The 25,514-nt window shown below is 50.1% G+C and overlaps 1 protein-coding gene across 1 annotated transcript; it reads left to right on the forward strand.

Annotated features, from left to right (window-relative positions):
- The first annotated feature begins 1,784 nt into the window (after positions 1-1,784).
- Positions 1,785-13,838, forward strand: LOC136543588 (peptide methionine sulfoxide reductase B5-like). The gene is made up of 3 exons (XM_066535989.1): positions 1,785-1,950; positions 13,318-13,474; positions 13,555-13,838. Exons 1-3 carry the CDS (start codon positions 1,853-1,855, stop codon positions 13,702-13,704), a joined length of 405 nt encoding a protein of 134 aa, XP_066392086.1. The 5' UTR covers positions 1,785-1,852; the 3' UTR covers positions 13,705-13,838.
- Positions 13,839-25,514: the final 11,676 nt, after the last annotated feature.

Genomic DNA, 25,514 nt, shown 5'->3' on the forward strand with positions numbered 1-25,514 from the left:
GGTAATGGAGATCGATTGGGCTATCATGGTGGTCATGCCCCTACGATGGAAATCGTTTCGGTTTTCAAAGGATGGATGGCAAGGTTAAGGATGGACTAGTTCTAAGTGTCGATTAGAGTTGAAGAGACACTTAGAGTAGTTTAGGACTTTGTTTTTCCTTTGGCCGTACTATTAAGGGGGGTATGGACGAGTAGCTTGACCTAGGTGAGTCTAGTGAGTTAGGTGTGGTGCACACTTGCTAAACCTAGCACTAGGTAGCTCCTAAAAAGCCCTTAGATCCATTGGAGCAATCTTCATTCACGTATGATCGAAAGTTAGAAGTGAATGGAGGGTGAAATGCTGACCGGACGCTGGCTTCGGTGTGACCGGATGCTGGCGCAAAGTCCGGTCAGTTCATTTGATCAAGGTGAAGTCGTCTAGAAGTGACTGGACGCTGAGAGGTGAAGTGACCGGACGCTGAGTCCTAGCGTCCGGTCGACTTCAGTAAGGTTCCAGAGAGGGAAAATCACGACCGGACGCGTCCGGTCACCATTTGATCACTGGAATTCGGGGTGAACTGATCGGAGCGTCCGGTCAACATGACTAGAGCGTCCGGTCATCCCGCAGGGGCACATAACGGTTTGTTTTTCAGCCATGCTTATAAATACTTTATTTATTCGTGTGTGGGGATACTTTTGCTCATTCCAACAGCTAAGAAACACCTTTGAGAGTGCCAAAAAGAGCAAGATCCTAGTGAGGTGATTGAGATTTTAGAATCCCAAAGAAAGCCCTCATTAGTAAGATTAAGAGTAGCAAAGTGTGCATGCACCCTTCTCATTAGGCTTGTCGTGGTCAAGTGATAGTTCGTGCTTGTTACTCTTGGTGGTCACCATCACCTAGACGGCTTGGTGGTGACTGAGAGCTTGGTGATCATCCGGCGGTGCTTGTGGATGACCCAACTCAAGTTGTGAGCGATTGTAGGTGATTCACCGCGACGGAGTGTCAAAAAATCAACCCGTAGAGAGCACTTGATCCTTGCGCGGATCAAGGGGGAGCTACACCCTTGCGCGGGTGCTCCAACAAGGACTAGTGGGGAGTGGCGACTCTCCGATACCTCGGCAAAACATCGCCGCGTTCCTCCTTCTCTCTTTACTTTGAGCATTTACTTTGAGCAATTCAATACTTGTCTTTACATTCATAGAATTGACATGCTAGAGTAGGATTGAAACTTAGGTTGCAGGACTTTTTGTGCGGTAGAACATTAGAAACACTTTCTAGGCACAAGTGGTTAATTGGGCTAACCGTAGGATTTAATTATTGCAAAGAAATTTAGAATTAGTCCAATTCACCCCTTCTCTTAGGCATCTTGATTCTTTCAGATAGTTTTTTCCCGTTGATATTTACTAGTTAGTATCATTAGGTATGATAGATCGTTAAATCTATTTTCATAATAAATTGTTTAAAGATATAAATAATACTAATATTTTCTATAAACTTAAGAAAGTTTGATCGACATGAATAACATAACAACACTGTTGTGGGACAGGGAGCAGCTGATTTTTTTTACATAGGGATCACATGAGTACCAGCGTAACATACGACCCATGAAATCTGTGTAATAAATACTTCCTCGATTCTAAATTATAACATATTTTGATTTTTTTTTAATCCATAGTTTTCGTTGATTTGGAATATGTCCGGATACAATGTATGTAGAAATGAAGTGAGTACCTACAAATCCATAAAAAACGGTTGGTGACTGCCGTTACTACTCCGTACGTCGCTCCATCGCAGCCATACATATCCTCTTCGGCTCTTCCCCCCTGCTCCTTTAGCGAGGCCGGTGTTTTCTCTTTTCCTTCCTGCTGCGGCGATGGCGTCGGGTGATAACAGCAAGCAGAGGAGCGAGGAGGAGTGGCGCGCCGTCCTCTCCCCCGAGCAGTTCCGCATCCTCCGCCAGAAGGGCACCGAGTCAGTACTCTACCCCCCTCCTCCTTTTCCCTAAGCGACTGCCGCTAATGACAATTGATTTATGGCTGGGGCTGCTGCTTATCTGTTGTTCATCTGATCTACTTCCCGTGCCCGTGGATCGATTCGATCCGATCGGATCCTGTTTGAGGTTCTTCGTAAGTCCGTTGTCTGATACTAGTGGCCGTCGACTTCGATGTCAGGACCCATGGCCACCGGTTAGTTGAGATTACTGATTACTGATATTTGAACCCGCCCTAGAGTTGCCGACGGAGGGATTCTACCTCCTCTTTCAGATTGTTGTTCGTCTAGTTCATCGAGGGTTGCGCCAAGTACTCTTGTATTTCGGTCTCAAACTATTCTCCAGTTTCAGTCTTCAAGTTGACTTCTGATATAGAATGAGTCTAGAGAAAAAAAAATGCCAACATGTTAGCCTTGTCATGCATCTAAGTTCAGACACTTGACTTTAAATATCCTTATGGTTCGATTTCTCATTTCTTAACACGATCGGGTCTCTTGGTTTAAGAGAAACACATGTAGTTGCTGCTCTGTTGACATGTGGATTTGAGCAATTCCAGTGGCCAAACTAAAGTACTCCTTGTGTTACAAACTGTAAGTTTATTTTGGCTTTTCTAGATAGCGAATATCTGGGTGCATAGCAAAAGCTACGTACCTGTAAAGCCGAAATAACAACTTACAATTTGAAACAGAGTAAATATGATTCGCAGAGAGCATGAAACATTATCTTGTGTTGGAAGAGTACTGCTGATTGGCTGTACAGAGAGATTGGGGGTTGGGGCGGGGGGGGGGGGGGGGGGGGGGGGGGGGGGGGGGGTGATAATATGGATCCAGCAGGGTTTTAAATCTCTGGATATAAGTGTTTGGGGAGGATTTAGCTATTTGCTCCCATGTAGTACAATTTAGCCGCTATAGCCTGATTTTTTCGACGATTAGCTATTTGAGGAGGCAAATCGCTAGATGTCATGGCCTGTGATTTGAAATACTGATTGGAAGTAAAACACTTCCTCTGTATAATTTGGGTCCACTGTATGTTCATTGGAAAAAGCCCCTATTACTTAGCAAGGTTGGGCGTACAGTCTATTATACCTGCAGGCCATGTGCTAATCATCATTCCTCCTTATCAGAGTTGGTATACAGTCTACCATAACTTCCAGATCCAATTGTCAGTCGGCTATAATTGGAATATCTTGTGGGTAAAATTATAGCACAAATTTCTTACCGCCTTTTTTTGATACGGGGAGATTCCCCATTTCCATTCAGCGAACTGAAATACTCAGTTAACAAGATCATAGAAGATTACAGAATGCGCTTAACCTCCAGCGCAAGAGGAGACTATGCTACTACCAGAAAAGAGTTTAACCAGGTGGGCTAACAGAAGAACTAAGAGTTTCTTAGCCTGCTGACAAACCAAGACGTTGAAAGAAAAACAGCAAGACTCTAATACAGAAGATAGCAGCACCACGCCAGAGAGACAACTATCAGACTAGAAAAAACTTTTCATTAACTACGCAGCTTCTTCTCCCTCACAGCAGCTCACCATATGGTTGAACATCACTTTTGTAACCTGAAACTTAGTTGTCCGAGGGTGGCGACATCTTGCTTCGCTTGGACGCCAGGATCTCCATGGCCACTTTTAGCATCGTGTTGACCCCGTTCTCCAGCGCCTCGTTGTCCATTTCTGCAAAGAGACCTGTCCAAAATTTCATGAGGGCTCCAGCATGACACAATCTCCAAAGGATTTTTAATCAGCTTCTTATCGAAGCAAGCTTTATTCCTTGCTTTCCATATCGCCCAGCAAATGGTTGCTTCCTCCTTGTCGGTGTTTCGAACCACCGGCTAGTAAATTTATATCTGCGCGTCTAGCCCGGATGGCGTGCTCGGAGGACACAAGGATTTATACTGGTTCGGGCGGAATGTCCCTACGTCCAGTCTACTGTTGCGTGTTACCAGCATTAGTTTGTAGTAGGGGTTACAAACGGGCGAGAGAGGGAGAAGGTCCCAGGTCTCTGGTGGAAGGATTGAAAAGTGCTGAGAGTTTGTGCAGCCGTGTGCTCGTGTCCCTCTCATGGGGCGTCTTGCTTCCCCTTTTATAGGTGAAGGGGAAGGCGCAGGTTACAGAGAGAGAAAGAGAGAAAAGGAGAAAAGCGAGGGAGAAGAAGGCCTCCAGGGTCGCGGCGTCCTTCATCTCCTTTATGCGGGTCCCGTCGGTCCTGTAGATGATGACGGGGATGGCTCACGTCGCGGCCCTGTTCGTCACTGGCGCTATACGCAGGTGTCGTCAGCCGGTCGTGGCGCTCCACTTCGTTCCTGCGGGTGGCGTGGTCAACAGGTACTCCTGTCGGAAGTCGTACGGGGATTAGGCAGCACAGCGCCGGCATGTCCGATACTGCTGGTGACGTGAGTCCCCAGGTATGGTCCGACGGAGTGGATAGGCTGGACGGCGGCGGGAGCCTGCGCCAACTCTCCCTCCGTCGTGACGATGAAGTCCAGGCTCCCGAAGCGCACGTGCACGCCCGGGACCCAGCTGACGCTGTGACTAGCCATCCGAGGCCTGATGTGGACGTCGAGACGCGCAATAAGCCCCTACCTGGTGCGCCAACTATCGGTGTTTCGAACCACCGGCTAGTAAATTTGTATCTGCGTGTCTGGCCCGGATGGTGTGCTCAGAGGACACAATGATTTATACTGGTTCGGACGGAATGTCCCTACGTTCAGTCTGCTGCTGCTCGTGTTACTGGCACTAGTTTATAGTAGGGGTTACAAACGGGCAAGAGAGAAAGAATGTCCCAAGTCTCTAGTGAAAGTTTTAAAAAATGCTGAGAGTTTGTTCTGCCGCTCAGCCGTGTGCTCATGTCTCTCCCATGGGGCGTCCTGCTTCTGTCATGTGGGGCATCGGGTACACGAGGAGGAGGCGCGCCCGCGACGTACGGCGGGCGGCTGAGCGCGCCGCGAGCCTGGGTCTCGCCACGCATGCAGAGAAGCCACAACCGAACGGTGGCTAGGCTAGTCAATCCCTTAAGTTTAGGATCAAGTTATCTCCCTCATGTTTAGGAGATTGGTTTCTATTTTCAGTTAAGCCATAGGCTATTTATGCATTGTAATCGGGACTTGAGAAATTAAGCAAGATTATTATCCTTAACCTCTATCTCTTCTCAAGCCGACGGCTGTGGGGCATAACCACGCCGGCGAGGACGGAGCGAGGGTACGAGCTCCGTAGTCGCGGTCCTGCTACTCTAGGAGCCGACGCCATTGACAACCTGGTATCGCGATCCAGCCGATCTTCTTCCTCCTCCGCCGCCGCTCCACCAGCCCCCACGCCAGCCGCCGAACCCCAGCACCCACCGCCCGACCTGCCATCCCCGACATCTTCCTCTGCCTCCTCCACCAACCCAGCCACCACCATGACGGAGCCTTCCAATTCCGAGCTCTTGGAGATGCTGAAGACCATAACCGCGGAGATGAAGACCCTCAAGTCGGACATGGCCGCCATGAAGGACAAGACGGCGTCGTCCTCTGCCGCTGCCGACGGCCACGGGACGGACGGCCACCGCGACTCCGAATTCTCTCCAAGACCCAAGAAGTGGGATTTTCCCCGCTTTGACGGCACGGTCGATCCCCTCCTCTTCCTCAACAAGTGCGAGGCGTACTTCCGGCAGCACCGAACCATGCCGGAAGAGCGGGTGCGCACGGCGTCCTATCACCTGGACGACGTCGCCCAGCTCTGGTACGTGCAGCTCCAAGATGACGAGGGCACACCGTCCTGGGGGCACTTCAAGGATCTCCTCAACCTCCGGTTCGGCCCGGCCCTCCGCGCCGCCCCGTTGTTTGAACTCACCGAGTGCCGCCGTACTGGAACGGTGGACGAGTACGCCAGCCGCTTCCAGGCTCTGCTCCCACGCGCGGGTCATCTCGACGAGGAACAGCGGGTACAACTCTTCACGGGCGGACTGGGACCTCCGCTGAGCCACGCCGTACGCATCCACGGCCCGGATACGCTCGCCGCCGCCATAAGTTTGGCGCGGCAGGTGGAATTGATGGAGGCGGACCGCCCGGTACCGCACCCGCCTCGAGCACCACCGCGCGGCCAACCAGCGGCGCCGCCACCCCCACGGGCCGCACTCCCGGCACCGCCTCCACTCCTCGCGCTGCCTGCGCCACCTGCGGCCGCCCAACCGGGTCGTGCCGATGGGCAACAGAGGCGTCTCACCCCGGAGGAGATGGCGGAACGGCGCCGCCTCAACCTCTGCTTCAATTGCAACGAGCGCTACACCCGAGGCCACAACCGCTTCTGCAAGAGGATCTTCTTCCTCGATGGGGTCGAGATCGATGGCGCGCCCGACGACAACGCCGCGGCCGCGGACGGCCTCGGGGATACGGAGGCGTTCGCCATCCAGGTCGAACCGGGGACGGCTACAGCGGAGTCGCCGTGCTTCTCCCTCTCCGCCATCGCCGGGGTCCGTTTCACCGACACCCTGCAGGTCGGCGTCACCATCGGCGGCTCCATCTTCTCCGCGCTCCTGGATTCGGGCTCCTCCCACAGCTTCATCTCGGAGGCCGCGGCGCGGCGCACCGGGCTCCCGATCACCGCGCGGCCCCGCATGACGGCGACGGTGGCCAACGGTGAGCGCGTCGCCTGTCCCGGCGTGCTCCCCCGCGTCGCGTTCTCCATCCACGGCGAGATCTTCACCACCGACCTCTTCGTCATGCCGCTCGCGGGGTACGACGTCGTGCTGGGGGCTCAATGGCTCGGGACCCTCGGCCCGGTCACATGGGACTTCCAGCGCCGCATGATGTCGTTCCTCCAGCAAGGCCGGCCGATCGTTTGGCCGTGTGTTCAAGGGACGTCCGCGCCGGCCAACTGTTCGACCACGGCCTCCGCGTCCCTCCTCGACGAGCTGCTGCACTCCTTCGCCACGGTCTTCGCCGAGCCTCAGGGGCTGCCTCCTCCGCGCTCCCGCGACCACGGCATCACGCTCCACGCCGGCGCCCAGCCCGTCGCCGTGCGCCCGTACCGCTACCCCGCCACACACAAGGACGAGCTGGAGCGCCAGTGCGCGCTGATGCTGGACCAGGGGCTCATCCGTAGGAGCTCGTCGGCGTTCTCATCACCGGTGCTGCTCGTCAAAAAGGCCGACGGGACATGGCGTTTCTGCGTCGACTACCGTGCCCTCAACGCCATCACGGTCAAGGACGCCTACCCGATCCCGGTCGTCGACGAGCTGCTCGACGAACTCCACGGCGCCAAGTTCTTCACCAAGCTGGACCTACGCTCGGGCTACCACCAAGTCCGCATGAAGCCCGCGGACATCGCCAAGACGGCGTTCCGCACCCATGACGGCTTATATGAGTTCATCGTCATGCCGTTCGGGTTATGCAATGCGCCGGCCACCTTCCAGGCGCTGATGAATGATGTCCTGCGCCCATTTCTCCGCCGATTTGTCCTGGTGTTTTTTGACGATATTTTGATCTACAGCTCGTCCTGGGCCGACCACCTCCGCCACCTCCGTGCCGTGCTCACCGTGCTGCAGCAGCACCAGCTGTTCGTCAAGCGTTCGAAATGCGCATTCGGGGCGTCCTCCATCTCCTACCTCGGCCACGTGATCTCCGACACCGGCGTCGCCATGGACCCGGCCAAGGTGCAGGCCGTGGCCGAGTGGCCCCCACCGCGTTCCGTCCGCGCCGTCCGCGCGTTCTTGGGCCTCGCGGGATACTACCGCAAGTTTGTGCAGGACTATGGGACCATCGCCGCGCCGCTCACGTCGCTGTTGAAGAAGGAGGGCTTCACGTGGACCGCGGACGCGACGGCGGCGTTCACGGCCCTCAAGACCGCCGTCACCTCGGCCCCGGTCTTGGCGCTGCCGGACTTCTCCCAGGCGTTCATCGTCGAGTGCGACGCCTCCACACATGGGTTCGGTGCGGTGCTCCTCCAGGACAAGCATCCCATCGCCTTCTTCAGCCGGCCGGTCGCGCCTCGTCACCGAGCGTTGGCCGCCTACGAACGGGAGCTGATCGGCCTCGTCCACGCGGTGCGCCACTGGCGTCCGTACCTCTGGGGCCGCCGCTTCACCGTCCGGACGGACCACTACAGCCTCAAGTACCTCCTCGACCAGCGACTTGCCACGATCCCGCAGCATCATTGGGTCGGCAAACTTCTCGGGTTCGACTTCGTGGTGGAGTACAAGCCGGGCGCCCAGAACGTCGTCGCTGACGCTTTGTCCCGGCGCGACACGCCCGACGGCGCAGTGCTGGCCATCTCCTCCCCGCGGTTCGACTACATCGACAGACTCAGGCAGGAGCAGGCTGTTCACCCGGCTCTGGTGGCCATCCGCGACGAACTAGCCGCGGGCGATCGGGCAGCGCCGTGGGCGCTCAAGGACGGCATGATCACGTTCGACGGCCGTCTCTACATCCCTCCGGCCTCCCCGCTGCTGGACGAGATCCTTGCCGCGGTACACGACGACGGCCACGAGGGCGTGCAGCGCACGCTCCACCGCCTGCGCCGCGACGTCCACTTCCCCGACATGCGCCGGCGCGTCCAGGACTTCGTGCGGGCATGCGCCACCTGCCAGCGTTTCAAGACGGAACACCTCCAGCCGGCCGGTCTGCTGATGCCCTTGCCCGTGCCGACCGGCGTCTGGACGGACATCGGCCTCGACTTCATTGAAGCTCTACCAAAGGTGCGCGGCAAGTCGGTCATCTTGACCGTGGTGGATCGCTTCAGCAAATATTGCCACTTCATCCCGTTGGCACATCCGTACTCCGCCGAATCAGTGGCTCAGGCGTTCTTCTCCGACATCGTCCGCCTCCATGGCATACCACAGTCCATGGTCTCCGACCGGGACCCCGTGTTCACCTCCACCTTCTGGCGCGAACTCATGAGGTTGCTGGGTCCCAAGCTGCACATGATGACGGCGTTCCACCCACAGTCCGACGGTCAGACTGAGGCGGCCAACCGCGTCATCGCCATGTACCTGCGCTGCTTCACCGGCGACAGGCCACGCGACTGGCTCCGCTGGCTACCGTGGGCGGAGTACACCTACAACACCGCGTACCAGTCGTCGCTGCGCGATACACCCTTCAAGGTGGTCTACGGTCGCGACCCCCCCTGCATCCGCTCGTATGAGCCTGGCGACACCCGCGTGGCCGCAGTGGCTCGATCCATGGAGGAACGCGCGGAGTTCTTGGATGACGTCCGGCACCGTCTGGAGCAGGCCCAAGCAACCCAGAAGCGATACTACGACAAGTCGCACCGCGCCGTCTCCTTCGCCGTCGGCGACTGGGTACTCCTCCGCCTACGTCACCGCCCGGTCGCGTCGCTCTCCAAAGCACCACGCGGCAAGCTACAGCCCAGGTTCTTTGGCCCCTACAAAGTTACAGAGCTGATCAATGAGGTCGCAGTGCGTCTTGAGCTACCGCCGAACGCCAAGCTCCACGACGTCTTTCATGTGGGATTACTGAAGAAATGGGTCGGTACGCCGCCCGACGCTCCCCCGCCTCTGCCAGCCGTTCATCATGGCGCTGTCCTGCCTCAACCAGAGCGCGCCGTGCGCACCAGGCTCGCCCGCGGCGTTCCACAGGTCCTTATTCGCTGGACAGGAGAACCGGCCGCATCAGCAACATGGGAAGATGTGGCGACCTTCACCGCCAAGTACCCTGCGTTCCGGCTTGAGGACAAGCCGGTCGTCGAGGAGGGGAGAGATGTCATGTGGGGCATCGGGTACACGAGGAGGAGGCGCGCCCGCGACGTACGGCGGGCGGCTGAGCGCGCCGCGAGCCTGGGTCTCGCCACGCATGCAGAGAAGCCACAACCGAACGGTGGCTAGGCTAGTCAATCCCTTAAGTTTAGGATCAAGTTATCTCCCTCATGTTTAGGAGATTGGTTTCTATTTTCAGTTAAGCCATAGGCTATTTATGCATTGTAATCGGGACTTGAGAAATTAAGCAAGATTATTATCCTTAACCTCTATCTCTTCTCAAGCCGACGGCTGTGGGGCATAACCACGCCGGCGAGGACGGAGCGAGGGTACGAGCTCCGTAGTCGCGGTCCTGCTACTCTAGGAGCCGACGCCCTTGACAGCTTCCCCTTTTATAGGTGATGGGGAAGGCGCGGATTACATAGAGAGAGAAAGAGAGAGAAAAGGAGAAAAGCGAAGGAGAAGAAGGCCCCTAGGGTTGCGGTGTCCTTCATCTCCTTTATGTGGGTCCCGCCGGTCCTGTAGATGATGACGGTGATGGCTCCATGTCGTGGCTCTGTTCGTCACTGGCGCTATACGCAGATGTCGTCAGCTGGTCGCGGCGCTCCACTCCGTTTCGGCGGGCGGCGTGGTCAACAGGTACTCCTGTCAGAAGCCGTACGGGGATTAGGTAGCACAACGCCGGTACGCCCGATATTGCCGGCACGCCCGATACTGCTGTCTTGAGGGAGCCATTTATCTAGCCATGCCCAACAATGAGAAAGATTCACAGGAATGTCGTCAGCTCTTAGACATCTAGCAACACAAGCCCATACAGCCCGAGCAACAGCACATGTAAAGAAGAGGTGATCAATAGATTCATGTCGATCACAGAAATAGCATTCAGGATTACCATTCCATTTCCTACTTAACATGTTGTCTTTGGTAAGAATTGCCTCATTTTTCATTAGCCACATGAAAAATTTAATCTTAGCAGGGATCTTCCCTTTCCAGATGTGTTTGTAATGATATCCAGAATCTTCATTAGTTAAGCACTCATAGACTGAATTGACAGTAAAATTACCATTCTTACCAAATTTCCAGCCAATTTTATCAGAATTGTCAGATAATTGGAATTTCTCCACCTCGGCCCAAATCATATCCCATATATTTTGCCAATCAGTAGGTAACCACCTCCTAAAGGTAGTGTTCACCTAAACGGATTAAACGGCCATTTAAACGGCCAGTAAACGGTAAACGATGGTAAACTGTTTTGTTTAGGGGGTAAACAGAAATTAAACGGTTGACCATTTAAATGGTAAAAAAAAGAAAAAAACGGCCTAAACGGAACGGAGATAAACAACATTAAACGGGCTAAACAGCTGTTTAAACGTCCGTTTAGTCGAACACGAGGTAAATCTAGTTCAGTTTTGTATGGATAAATTTGTATACTTAAGTTTATTATATTTATAAATGTGTACACTTGATATGTTACATGCATAAATATCTATATTTAGTTCTTTTCACACGCATAAATATATATACATACCAAAATAATTGATTTTTACTCGGATAAATTTGTATAAATGCTAGAATACTTGATTTTTTACATGCACATATATAATTATATGTATATTTTTTTTAAAAGTACAAAACCGTTTAGACCGTTTAACTTCATTTAAGCACCGTGTAAACAGTCTAAAGACCGTTTACCGTTTAGGAAAACATTGCTTGAAGGTGATTCTGGTCTCACCACTTTTGGTAATTAATTATTAGTATTTACCACCTGTATAACAAACATTTACAAGATGCCTAATGAGTGGAGGAGAAGTATATTGGTACCGATCTACAAGAATAAAGGGGATATTCAAAGTTGTACTAATTACCGGGGAATTAAGTTGATGAGCCATACTATGAAGCCATAGGAAAGAGTTATCGAGCATCGCTTGAGAGCAATAACGCGGGTCTCTATGAACCAATTTGGTTTCATGCCCGGAAGGTCAACCATAGAAGCCATTTTCTTAACAAGACAAGTTATGGAGTGGTATAGGGAGAAGAAGAAGGACCTACACATGATTTTTATTGACTTGGAGAAGGCTTATGATAAAATACCAAGGAATATTATTTGGTGGGCTTTGGACAAACATAAAGTCCCAACGAAGTACGTCGGGCTCATTAAGGACATGTACAATAATGTTGTGACTAGAGTTCGAACAAGTGATGGAGACACGGATGACTTTTCGATTAGGATAGGACTACATCAAGGGTCAGCTTTGAGTCCTTATCTGTTTGCCTTAGTGATGGATGAGGTCACAAGGGACATACAAGGGGACATCCCTTGGGTGTATACTTTTCACGGACGATGTAGTGCTAGTTGATGAAAGCCGGACATGAGTGAATCAGAAACTGGAGTTATGGCGGAAGACTTTGGAGTCCAAAGGTTTTAGACTCAGTAGAACTAAAACTGAGTATATGAGATGTGACTTCGGTACTACTACTCGGGAGGAGGAAGATATTAGTTTGGAAGGTCAAGTAGTGCCTAGGAAGGATATATTTCGATATTTAGGATCAATGCTACAGAGAGATGGGGATATTGATGAAGATGTTAGCCATAGAATCAAAGCAGGGTGGATGAAGTGGCGGCAAGCATCTGGTGTCCTATGTGACAAAAGGGTATTGTAGAAGCTAAAAGATAAGTTTTATAGGACTGACGATTAGACCTGCTATGTTGTATGGTGCAGAATGTTGGCATACGAAAAGACGACATGTTCAACGGATAAGTGTCGCGGAAAATGCGTATGTTGCGTTGGATTTGCGGTCATACAAGAAGGGATCGAGTTCGGAACGATGATATACGTGATAGATTAGGGGTAGCACCAATTGAAAAAAAGCTTGTCCAACACCGGTTGAGATGGTTTGGACATGTCCAATGGAGACCTCCAGAGGCACCGATGCGTATAGGAATCCTAAGTCGGGATAGTAACTAGAAGAGAGATAGAGGAAGACCGAAATTGACTTAGGTAGAGGCAATAAAAGGAGACTTGAAAGGATGGAATATACCCAAAGACTTAGCCTTAGATAGGAGATGCTTGGAAGACAGCTATTCACGTGCCTGAATCTTGATTGCTTCTGCTGGGTTTTAATTCTAGCCTACCCCAACTTGTTTGGGATTTAAAGACTTTGTTGTTTTGTTGTTGTTGTTGTATAACAAACATTTACAAATTTCAATGCCCTATTCACTTGGCTGATAAGCCATGGCTGAAAGTACTATTGACTGATTTGTTGTGAGAGAAAAATACTGTTCGTTGGCTGGAAAAGTACGGCTTATAAGCAAAGCGAACAGCGTTTGTGATGCTGTTTTGTGAGCTGTAACCTCTATCAGAAGAGTGGAGTGATTACAGGTGATCGTTCGTACGTGTGTGTGACTGTGAATGGTTTATTAAGCTCTTAAGGCTATGTTGAGTCATGAATTCTCAATTAATAAAGTTTGAAAAGGAATAAACTAAATCTATATCGCTAGAAAACATATATTGGCAATTCCAGTACCGTACTTTCTGTTACCTTGGAGGCTTGGACCTTGATTTAGGAAAATAATATCATAGCTGTCACTTGACATGTAAATGGTCCTATAATAATAAAACATCTGTTCTCAAGCTAGGCTCATATTCATGTCCAGGTTACCTGGGACAGGAGAGTACAACAAATTCTATGGCGATGGGGTTTATAACTGTGCTGGCTGCGGGACTCCCCTGTACAAGTCCACCACAAAATTTGATTCTGGCTGTGGCTGGCCTGCATTCTTTGAGGGGCTTCCAGGAGCCATAAACCGAACAGTAAGCCTCAGTAGCCGTTAATTTGACCTCGTACATCCCCTCCTTTCTCTGTTTCAAATGTGTATATTTCATTGTTTCAGCCGGATCCTGATGGTAGGAGGGTAGAGATCACATGTGCAGCTTGCGGTGGGCATTTAGGCCATGTGTTCAAGGGAGAAGGCTTCAAGACACCTACTGATGAGCGCCACTGCGTGAACAGTGTTTCTATCAAGATCAGTCCTAGCTCCTAGATCATCTTCCCCTAGATGAGATTCTCGTGTCTGGAACTGTGGGAAGCACAGCAAAACGATGAATAAGATCTATTCAGCATATGTGTTACTCTGATTGAGAGATGAATCTATTATCATAATCAGTTGTTACTCTACGTGATTTGTCATTTACATCAGCTGTTGTAATGTTTTCATGAAAGTTATCCTGATGTTGCTTTGTCCATTTATTTTCCCAGAATGTTGAGGCCCTGTTTGCATCCTCTGGGGCTAAAGTTTAGTCAGGTACTGTTTGGATCAAGGTACTAAAGATTAGCCCTTTACCCTACACCCCTTACCCTACAATGACCAATTTGCCCCTAATTTATTACGCATGCACAACCATGCGTCGGGGTGGATGGAGGTAATATGAGTCCTTTGTCCTACAGGACTACTTGTAGCCCTATTTAAACCACCTTGAAGGGGCTAATGGAAAAGGAGTGGGCTAAAGTTTAGCCTCCATAGAAAGCTAAAAGTGATTAAAAGGAATGAGCTAAACTTTAGCTCCATTGATCCAGGTCGGATAGATGTGAATTGTGATCATTACTCGGCAAATGAACCCATGCTCTGGAAGTCTGAACACGGACATTTGGCTTTTAACTCGTTTCCACTGAGGGTTTGTTTGAAATGCAAGTCATGTTCTTGAAAAAAAAAATACAGGAATTTTATAGGAATCCTACAGGAATTTTACACATATCAATTCAATTTCACAAGAAAAATACAGTAATAAAAGAATTTTTCCGCGTTCGCCCTAAAATGCACAACTGCATATCCACCATCGGTCGCACTCGCAGGCCGGCTCGCAGGCCGAGCCATTACCTTCGTTGAAGCATGGTGTCGGGCTCACGCTGGCTGTCGCGGTCACGCCTACCACTGTCTACACTGCAGCCTGCGATCCAACTGTCCGATCCTTTCTTCTGTTCGAGCAGCTACAACATCAGATCAGATCGATGAATGAAGTATCGGTAATGCTCGGCCACCTCCGTCCGGATGCGGCTCTCAGGCCTGCGGCGCAGCGGACTGGCCCTCATCTCTCTCAAAAGAAATCCTCGTTCCACCTCACAAAGCACATGCCGAGCCGAAAAGGCATTCCCAAGTCCGAAGAAACGACTCCGCCGCCGCCGCTGCATGACTTGCAACTCGCACCGGCTAGGCTGATCTCCGCCGCCGACTGTTGCTACCTTTCTCTTCTTTGTTCGGACCCGGCGACCGGCATCCCTCCTCCATCAGCTGCAGGCAATAATAACTCCTGACACCGCCGCCGCACCTGCATCTCACGCTAGCCAGGCTTATTCCTCCCCGCCGCGCGCCCATCCCCTGCGAGCGGACGGCGCTGGACGATTGCGGCCAAGCGAGCAGGGCGCTGGAGCAGCAACAGCGGGGCCGCACCAACGAGCGCTAGCCTAGGCCGCGAGCAGGCGCCGGAGAATAGCAGGAGGAGCGACAGGCCATGCCGACGGGCGCGAGCGCAAGGAGCGATGTCCCCTTGACCCAAGCTTGCTGGCTACCACAGTTCATCACCAGGTAGGCCGCCGCCGCCTGCGACGCCGTGTTTCAGGCGTTTCAGACTTATGTTTCGAGTATTTTGTGTGGATGTTGCAAAGTAGATCTGAGATGTTGCATATGTTGCAATAACAATATATGTATGTTGTAATAACAATATATGTATCTTGCAAGCCTATGTTTTAAGTGTTTTAGATGTATTGTTTCAAGTGTTTAATCTGGATGTTGCATATGTTGCTATGGCTATGTTTCGAGTGTTTCAGATGTTTCAGACTTATGTTGCATGTGTTTCATTTGAATGTTGCAAAAGGAGATCTGGATGTTGGGCACTGTTCGCCTAAACGGTCATTTAGCCCGTTTAAACACCGTGTAAACGCTACGCGGTGGTGCGCCGTTTCCGTTTAATCACCCGTTTACCCCGTTTAATTGGCCGTTTAGCCCGTTTAATGGGACGTTTTGCCCGAATAATGGTTAAACGGTAGGTGACCGACTGTTTACCGTTTAGCGTTTAGGAAAACACATGTTGCATATGTTTTTATGGCTATACATGCATGTTTCAAGTGTTTCATCTGTCTTCAGACGTATGTTGCAAGCGTTGCATTTGGATGTTTTAAATATAGATCGGGTGTTGCACATGGGATGCGCATGGGAAGCGAAAAGGGGCACCAACGGTCCCCATGGGGCACGGGACCCTGTGTAGGCGCGTGAAAAGTAGGCACGGGTGGGGGGCGCGGAGTGTAGAAGCGCGTCAGGAAATGAATCGGCCCGGTCCACGGTACCATCCAACGGATCAATTTTTTATCGGATGCCGGGCGCCAGCAGTTCTTTTTTCTTAAGGAGATGAGGGACTTATAAATTTGAAGTGATTTTAAGGATTTCTTTTCCGATCCAATCATCTTTTCATCATTTGTTTGGGAGTTAGATTCCTAACACCCAATAGTGGCACCAAGTCAAGAGAGGAGATGCGAGAGCGTTCATAACTTTGGAGGGACGTATGTAGCTCAACAAAAGGCCAAGGAACCTCCCACGTAACAGTTCTTTCTGCGTCACCTGGCGGTCCCACTGGGCACGGATGATGGCGCCGCACCATCTGCCACGGCCTACGGCCATGTTTTTCTATTAATTATAATTAACTATCATTATAAGGAGCCTCTCGTCAGGGATGAAGTAGCTTGATATGTTAATTAAGCAGCCTGATGGTGTCAGTCATGTGTGACAAGGGATGCTTGCGTGTTAGTAATTTTGCTGCTTGCCTTTGCGTTTGCGTTGGAGGATAGCAACATGCAGTCTTCCTATCTTGGCCAGCGCTAGGGTCAGGTGAGTTATATTAAGATTAAGGCACAATAGCCATTTTGGTCCCTTAACTATTATTTGAGGCTCAATTTTATTTCTAAACTTTTTAAAACGGCCGTTTAGGCCCTCAAATTTTAGTTTTAGGATCAATTTTATCCTACAACTATGAAAATGATCGTTTTAGTCCTCAAACTTTGTATTTGGGATCAATTTCATCCATAAACTATCAAAGTACATTTAACTTTAATTTTCAACTCAATTTTGTCTATTCAAAAAGAGAACTTTATATTTTAGGCATAATTTCATCCATAAATTATCAAAATTATAGATCTGCTATTGTTTCAATATATCCATGTATTCTTAATGAATAAATAGTGTTCGATGCAACTGTAATTGCTCCTGTATTATCATTTAGTCGGATATATATAAATGGTACCATTATAAGATAACACTAAAAATAACAGTTTGAAATTATTAATGACCACGAAAAAGTTTTTAGATGAATATTATTTTTCTATCTCCAATCGTTGATGGTGTTCGAGCTAACTAGGTGCACCAGTACAACGTTCCACGTAGAACGTAGACAACGTTGTGTTGAAAATAAAATTTTAAAGAACAAAATACACTTTGATAGTTTATAAATGAAATCAAGCCCAAAATGCAAAGTTCGAAGACTAAAACGATCATCTTCGTAGTTTTAGGATGAAATTGAGTCTAAAAGTATAATTTAATGACTAAAATGACCGTTTTAAAAATTTAGGGACGAAACTGAGCCTCGAGAAATAGTGAGGGATCAAAATAGCTATTCGGACTAAGATTAACATAACATTTTATAAAATGGCCCAGTCGGCCAACCATTTTTTTCATATAATTTTAGTTGCGGCAGCATTGTGGTCGCACTCGCAAGTCGGATCAGCGACGTCAATCAACTTGGCAGTAGGCATGTTGTTTTTAAAAAAATAAAATTAGGACCTATGCCTAGTATTGTCTCCAAAATTAGCGCCAACTTGATGCCGATGGCAGTAGCGTATATTTATTTTTAAAATTAAGACTGAGACTTGACTGTGTAGTCCTGTTTCTAAAATTATGGTGCTATAATAATTGTTGGATGACGTTGGCCGTAGTATTTTTTTTCTTTAGTTTATGTAGTAGCTCACCCCGCGTCCGTTGGGGAAAAAAAACAAGTTGGCGCTTTGCCTTCTTCCCATTGCAGTTAGGAGTATTTCCCTTTGGGAATCTGCACTTGCAACTTTGTCGCTGCAGAGTAGTAGATCGACACGACATTGGCGTGGCCGGTAGAGCTTTCGCCTTCCGAGCGAGAGTAGGCTACCTGCAGCTCGGTAGTGACTGACGGGGTACTCATCCGTTTCAACGTGGGTCTTGTTGACTAAGGCAGGGCAAAAATAACCGAGAACCGAGAACCGAACCGAAAGTATTGGAACCGGAACCAAAAGAACCGGAACCGAAAATTTCGGTTAGCTGTTCGGTTCTCAGTTTTCAGAAACCGAATTAACTGATCAAATTTCGGTTCCTGGGCTCGGTTAACCGAAATAACCGAATGAACTGAAATTCACAAACAAGCCCAATAAACCTTACAACCTAGGTCTAATACCAACTTAACCCTAGATATAAAAGGTGGATGACACCCCCTCACAGCCTCACACCCTCACATTTTTTAGAATCTCGGCATTGTGTTTTTTTTAAATCTTTTTTTCTATTTTTTTCTATTCTTTTTTTTACTACTTGTGTAAATCCTCAGGTAGTTCGGTCGGAACCGGAACCAAACCGAACTAACCGAAACCGATTTTGCTCTAAGATTTACGAAGAACCGGAACCGATAGGTTCCTATTGATAGAGAATCGAACCGAAAACGATCGGTTAAGACAGAGACAAGGAGCGTACGGAATACTTATCACCTGCAGAGCCTACTCCGTAGGCCCTTCGGCATCTCTGACCCCCCCTACCGGTGCTTTGTACTCGCACTACCGGCCGGCACAGATACCAGAGTGGGCCCAACCAGGTGATTCTACTACGGGCGTCCTTGTGCGACTTCAGCTAGATCAGAGTAATCCATGTCATCATTTTTTTTATGTGCAAGAGAAAAGGTGAAAAAGAGAAGAGACCATCTCTGGTCTCAACATCTATCTCACTGAGAAAACGAGTTAGTTTATGTATGTCGACAGAATATCATCGGCAGTCCACCGAGAGGTATTCCGCGATGGTAGATTGATCAGCAGAGAAGCGTGTAATCAAGAACAAGAAGGCAACAGAGACACACGAGTTATACAGGTTCAGGCCGTCAGTATGACGTAATACCTTACTCCATATGGTCTGTTGGTTTGTATTAGCTATCGTATGATTTGCCGTGATTTTGTAGAGGGGTCCCTGCCCACCTTATATAGTCCGGGGGCAAGGTTACAAGTCGGTTAGATCTGAGAGATAACCGAAAAGTAATAACAGATTACAAGAATCATGGGATCGTACGTATCCTAACAGATCTCGTAACATCTTCAGGATATCCTCCCCATGCCTTGCGGGAGGCGCCGAGCAGAATCGTGCCCCGCAAGGCTCCTTCTCGTGGGCTGGGCCGCCCCTGGAGGCGTAGCCCATGTGGCCTGTCCGTGGGTATCCGGGGTTGTACCCCCCACAGCTAGTCCCCGAGCGCCTTGTACCCGTTGTGCAACGCAGTCTTGAGCTTTTCTGAGCAGGTGCGAACCAAAACCGAGCTGTCCAAATCATGGTCCGACCACCATAATGAATCGCCGAGCAGTTGTGAGCAGCTGCCGAGCAGCGTGCAACATCGCCGAGCAGTGTGTTCCGAGCACGGCTTGACATAAAGGTGTAAGCAGCTCAAGTCCAAAATTGAAAATTCCTCCACGGTAAAATAAAGTGTGCCCACTTAGAGTCCGACCACGAGGATAAAGATACCTTGTTTTAGCTTTTAGAGGCTCGGAGTCTTTCAGAAGAAACAAACACATTCACCGCAAGGTGAAGTGTGCCCACTTAGTTCCCGAGCCTGATAGTAGGTGACGTAGTCACATGGTGCTAGGCTCATAAAATAGTAAACCAGCCAAGCAGGTAGCCAGTCCCCGAGCGTAGCCTCGAGATGAAAAACAAACACATTCACCGCAAGGTGAAGTGTGCCCACTTAGTCCCCGAGCCTGACAGTAGGTGACATAGTCACGTGGTGCCAGGCTTAGAAAATAGTAAACCAGCCGAGCAAGTAGCCAGTCCCCGTGTTTTGGGCGAAGATATCGGATAAATCAAACTGTGGAGAAAAAATCGGAGTAATGGCTATGCAGTATCGGTTACTGAGCCTCATTAAATTGCGGAGAAATCGGTGAATATTTGGTGGTGATAAATGAGCGACATGGGCTACTGTTACGTGATAGCCCAAGTTGCGGCCCATTAAACCACGTTGGAGGAGTCGAAGTAGCGCTGATCGCGGGAACGATTTCCCAAAAACCCTCAGATGCAAGGAAAGGTGGGGAAAGTGCTTTATAACCACGCCGCCACATACATCGCCTCCTACCTCTGTTAATCTGCCCTGCTTCCTTTCTTCGCAATCCCTGCGCTCCACATTCTGCACCAACACGAGCACTCGCCTCCAATCTAGGACCAATCCGGAGAGAATGGCGCCGAAAAAAGGAGCCGCAAAGCCGAGGAAGGCGGCCACCGGAGCCAGCCATGAAGAGGAGTGGGTGCCGTCGAAGACGGGAGCGGCGGATCTCAACAGGATGGTGGCGGTGGGCGTTCTCCCAGACCACCTCACTGCCGGATGGTGGCCGGCTAGTGGTGAGCCCTTCCCAACACCTCATACTGATGAGGCTGTAGTATTTGAAGATTATTTCTGGCGAGGATTAGGGTTTCCTGTCCACCCCTTTCTGAGGGATCTTATGGAGTTTTGGGCGATTAGCCTCTGCAATCTGCACCCCAACACCATACTGCATGTGTCGATCTTTATCCATTTCTACGAGGCGTTTCTCGGTGTTCTTCCACACTTCAACCTCTTCAGGCACCTGTTCTGTCTGAAGAAGAAGGGGGGCAGCGGTTCCAAGGTGGTCGGCGGCGTGTACCTGCAGCTCAGGGATGGGATGGCCAGCGAATACATCAACGTACCGCTAAATACCTCCCTAAAAGGTTGGAACGCCAGATGGTTCTATATCAAACAAAGTCACCCAATGATTCGATGCGACTGTCCACCACATCCCGGTTAACCATAGTAACTGGTCGGAGAGACCCAACAATGCTGACATGGAGCAAGTAATGGAACTTCTGGACTTGATTAAGGGCGTGGAGCTTAGGGGTGAACTGGTTGCAGCTAGCTTCATAGTGCGGCGCATCCAGCCCTGCAAAGAGAGGGCCCACCCGGCGTTCGACTATAAAGGTGACAACGACGGTACCCGGGAAAAGCACAGACCGTCTGACGAAGAAAGAAGTAATAGACCGTGCCATGGACCTATTCACTTCCAATGTCTCATTCAGCTGGCCATAAGGAACGAAGGCTTTCAACTGCACCAATCCACCTCCTCAGGTAACCCTTTCACTTCGCATTGATCAGGCATCAATTGCCGAGCAAAGGACTGACTTACTTATGTAAAGATCCATTCGCAGGATAGGGCAATATACTTTTCAAGCGTGCCGAGAGCCGATTGGCCGAAAGGAGTAGACATTCGGCGGCCGCTACAGCCCGAAGAGGAGGAGCCGAGCACCTCGTCGGATAGTCCATCCCCTAGTATCGGAGAAGATCCATGGGAAAAGACCGGCAGTAGATGAGCCGATCCAAAAAAGGAGAAAACCGGAAGCTCTACTACACACAAATCGAGCGGCATCTCGCTTGGTGAAGACCGAACCGCTCGACCGCGAAGAACCGCTGTGCTAGAGTGGTCGGACGATGACGAGGACCAGTCAGCGCATCCGCCGAGCACGAAGGAGCCATCGACGGATGTTGAAGTTCCCGAGCAGCAAGCAAGGAAAAGTTATGTGTGAGGCAACGACAGAAGTCCTAGCGGTGCAGACGACCAAAGTCCCCAAGCAACAAGAGGGGATAACCGCAGAGCAGCACACAGAGGGGGCCCCGGGGCACCAAGCAGAGCGGCAGCCTGCTGTAGAGGAGCAGGAATCCTCCCATCAGGCAAACCAAGCAGCAGCGCCTGGGGGATTAGGCAGGCATCGCCGGTTCAAGAAATTTAATCGGAAGACCAAACCGTAAGTATATTTGCCTTGGAGTAATAATATTGTTCCTTGATTTCTCTTGGTTACTGACAAGCCAATATTACGTAGGGCAACACCGAGGCCCGTAACCTTAGTAGAAAAAATGCCAACTGCTCCCGATCGGGAGTCCCCGAGTGCTCGACAAACAGAGGATGGGCCAGCCGCCGCTGCCAGTGGTCCTGGCGACGGTGAATCATTGGCGCACGCGACAGGCGCGTCAGCGACCGCGACCGAGGCTACGACCGAAAAAGTCGATATTTTGGAAGCGGAAACTACAGCTGTTGTTGATGCGCTGGAGGCTAAGGAAGCAACTCTGTCAACGGCCGAGGAGCAACCTTCACCACTCACAGCGATGCCAAGAGTGGTCGGAGCAGCTGTCCGACCACAGAGTCCCCCAGTGGTGCCTCAAGCGACGGCGGAGGAGGACGAGGTTGTGGAGATCGAGCGTGCCGCACCTAAACCTTAGTCTGTCCGAATTCTCTGAAAATGTGGGGAAGAGGTAGTAGTTGTCGAGGAAGAAAACACCACCAGGGAAATAAAGAGGTTGAAATCCGCCGTTGCTGGAGTTATGACTCAAATCGAGGTGAGTACCGCACCTGAAACACTGATATATGTTGTTGGAGACCAAGGTTTATCTCTAGCATTGTTCATCCGTAGGGGATAGCTCGAACAGCCGAGCAACGGCACCAACTGATGAAGAGGATGGAGCCCCTCACCGAGGAAAACAAGAAACTTCGGGAGGCGTTAAATCTTTCGGAAAAGAGTATTAATAGGGCCCAGCGCGAGCGGGACCTTGCGGAGTCTAACTCACGGGACCTTGAACATCAGAAGGGGGTTCTGTCCAAGCAACTAACGGCTGCATATCGAGCAGCTGAAGAAGAAATCCGAGCAACTAGCGATTGTATCCGAGGAGCTAAAAAATATGTCCGAGCAATTGGGCAAGAAAACCGAGAACTCAAAAGTAAATCCGAGCAGCTCGATCGGAAGTGCCAGTAGTTCGAGGATGTATCCAAGCAGAAATCCGGTATGCTTTATCACATAATGTACTTTGCAATAGTTGGCCATCCGTTTTTTCGATAACTGTTGTGCTTGCAGAGCAAGATGCAGAACTCAGCCAGCTTCGCCAGACCGTCGAGCAAATCTGACAAGAGAAAGCGAAAGAGTCAGAGCGAGCAGATAAACTGGCCGAAGAACTGAAAGGTAGATACCCCCTGATCGGAAGTAATGTTGTAGTACTTTTCTAGCATGACGAACCATTGTAATTCTTGTAGATTATCGCCATAAAACCAAGGCACAGTTTCGATGTGCTGGTGCAGGAAGCCAAAGTCCAGAAAGACAACTTCAACACTATAACAGCTGCAATAAAACTAGTACTCGACTGCGTCGACATTGAACCGGCACCCCGTCCTGACAGCAGGCAGCAAGGGCCAGACACTCATCATTCAGAGATGCAAGGCAGCGTGGGAGAATTTCAAAAACTTCAACCACGACGCCATTTTGACCGCCGCTACTCATGCCCTTGCAGTGGTTTGGTCCCACTATCCATCTGTCGACATCCAGTCGATAGGTGGTGGGTTCGCCGATGGGCTGAGCGACGCGCAAACCCAGCAGCTAGAGGATGATGTTGAAGATGCAGCAAAAATGCTTGTCGGCGATATAGACCTGTTTGGCGAAACAGAAGCTGTTGGCGAAGCTTAACAAACTGCTCGGATATTATCGCCTGTACCACTTACTTTATTTGGCGATGAAGAATCATTGTATTAACAACCCGATGCAATTATGCATAATATAAGCAGTGTTCGATCAGTTAGTTTGCACTAAACTTGATGCCTTAGCTAGCCCGTAATCCGTAACGCAGAGCGCGGAGCCCATGCGTATGTTGGAAAAACAAGCGTTATCATAGGACCGTAGCCTACCGCCCAACACGCAGAGCATGGAGCCCATAGCACGTGTGGTGGGATATTAGAGCCTTGGTGTCCTCCATAATTATCAAAGCAAAACACATGCTGCCCAGCGGCCAATTTGAGTAACTTGGCGAGAAAAATAGTTAAAGTGGCGTCCGAGCAGTTAGTTCATGCCTGAAATCTAGGCCTTGACTAGCCCATAGTACATAACGTCGAGCGCAGAGACCCTGACACGTGTAGGATGAACAGGCATGACCAAGGAACCGCAGCCAACCAACCGTAACGCAGAGCGCGGAGCCACTAAGCACGTGTAGGAAGTAATCAGAGACTGGGTCTTCTCCATAGAATACAGAAAAGAAAAACGTGTGCTGCTCGACGATCGGCGAGCTATGTTACGAAATTTGGAGCGCAAAATCGTCGTCGTTTTTAGGAGGAAAACCTATGTGATCCGGAGAAAACATAGCAGGCGATTTTTGGAGAAATCATGTTCGGCGATTTGGAGTTAACGTGTTCGGCGATTTGGAGAAATCGTGTTTGGTGATTTTTGGAGTTAACGTGTTCGGTGATTTGGAGAAATCGTGTTTGGCGATTTTTGGAGTTAACATGTTCGGCGATTTGGAGAAATCGTGTTTGGCGATTTTTGGAGTTAACGTGTTCGGCGATTTCAGCGTGCTTGGCGAGCGTATTGGAGATCGTCATGGAGTGGCGTATAGCCCGATAACGGTAAGTGAAACTTATAATGGAGGAAAAAATGGAGGAAAATTATGGAGACCAGAACTTTATTAATATGAAAGTAAAGAATACATATCTGTGTTGTTTCAGGGGATAGAAACGTATAAGGTGCTCTATGTGCCAGGAGTTAGGAACATCGAGTCCATCTAAGTCACATAAGCGATAAGACCCTGGTCGAGTAACACCTTTGACGACGTAAGGGCCCTCCCAGGGGGAAGACAGCTTGTGAAGCCCTTCGGTTTTTTGTTTCCTACGTAAGACGAGGTCGCCGATCGCGAACGAACGACCTTTGACATTGCGGTTGTAATACCTCCGCAGACCTTCGAGGTACTTGGCTATGCGAACGCAAGTAATCAGACGTTCTTCCTCAGCCCGATCAACTGTCTTCTGTCCGAACAGCTGAGGCTTGCTCTTCATCATAATTTTCTACTCTAGGTGCTCGGAAAGCAATATCCGCTGGGAGTATGGCCTCTGAGCCGTAGACCATAAAATATGGAGATACGCCGGTACTGCGACTAGCTTGAGTGCGCAGTCCCCAGACCACAGCTGGTAGTTCTTTGAGCCATCTGCCCGGATGCTTTTCTTCTTTCTGATAGAGCCTTTTTTTGAGGGCGTCGAGGATCATACCATTAGCCCGCTCGACCTGGCCATTAGCTCTAGGATGAGCAATGGAAACGTATTTAACAGAGATGCACCGGTCTTCGCAGAAGTCCCAAAAATGATGGCCGGTAAAAGTCGTCCCGAGGTCGGTGATGATGCTGTTCGGGAGACCGAATCTGTGTATGATGTCTTCAAAGAGCTCGACTGCTTTCTTTGCAGTAGCTGAGACGAGTGGTTTGTACTCAATCCACTTGGAGAACTTATCAATGGCGACGTACACATACCGGAAACCTCCTGGCGCTGGTTTGAAAGGCCCGATCATATCCAGTCCCCAGCATGCGAATGGCCAGGAAGCTGGAATGGTCTGCAGTTCTTGTGCCGGTACATGTATTTGCTTGGCAAAAAACTGACAACCCTCACATCGTCGAACGAGATCTTCTGCATCGGAGATGGCCGTGGGCCAGTAAAAACCTGCTCGGAAAGCTTTGCCGACCAGTGTTCTCGAAGCCGCGTGATTGCCATAGGAACCAGAGTGAATTTCAGAAAGTA

The sequence above is a fragment of the Miscanthus floridulus genome, chromosome 1 (assembly GCF_019320115.1).
Source record: "Miscanthus floridulus cultivar M001 chromosome 1, ASM1932011v1, whole genome shotgun sequence".
NCBI lineage: Eukaryota > Viridiplantae > Streptophyta > Magnoliopsida > Poales > Poaceae > Miscanthus > Miscanthus floridulus.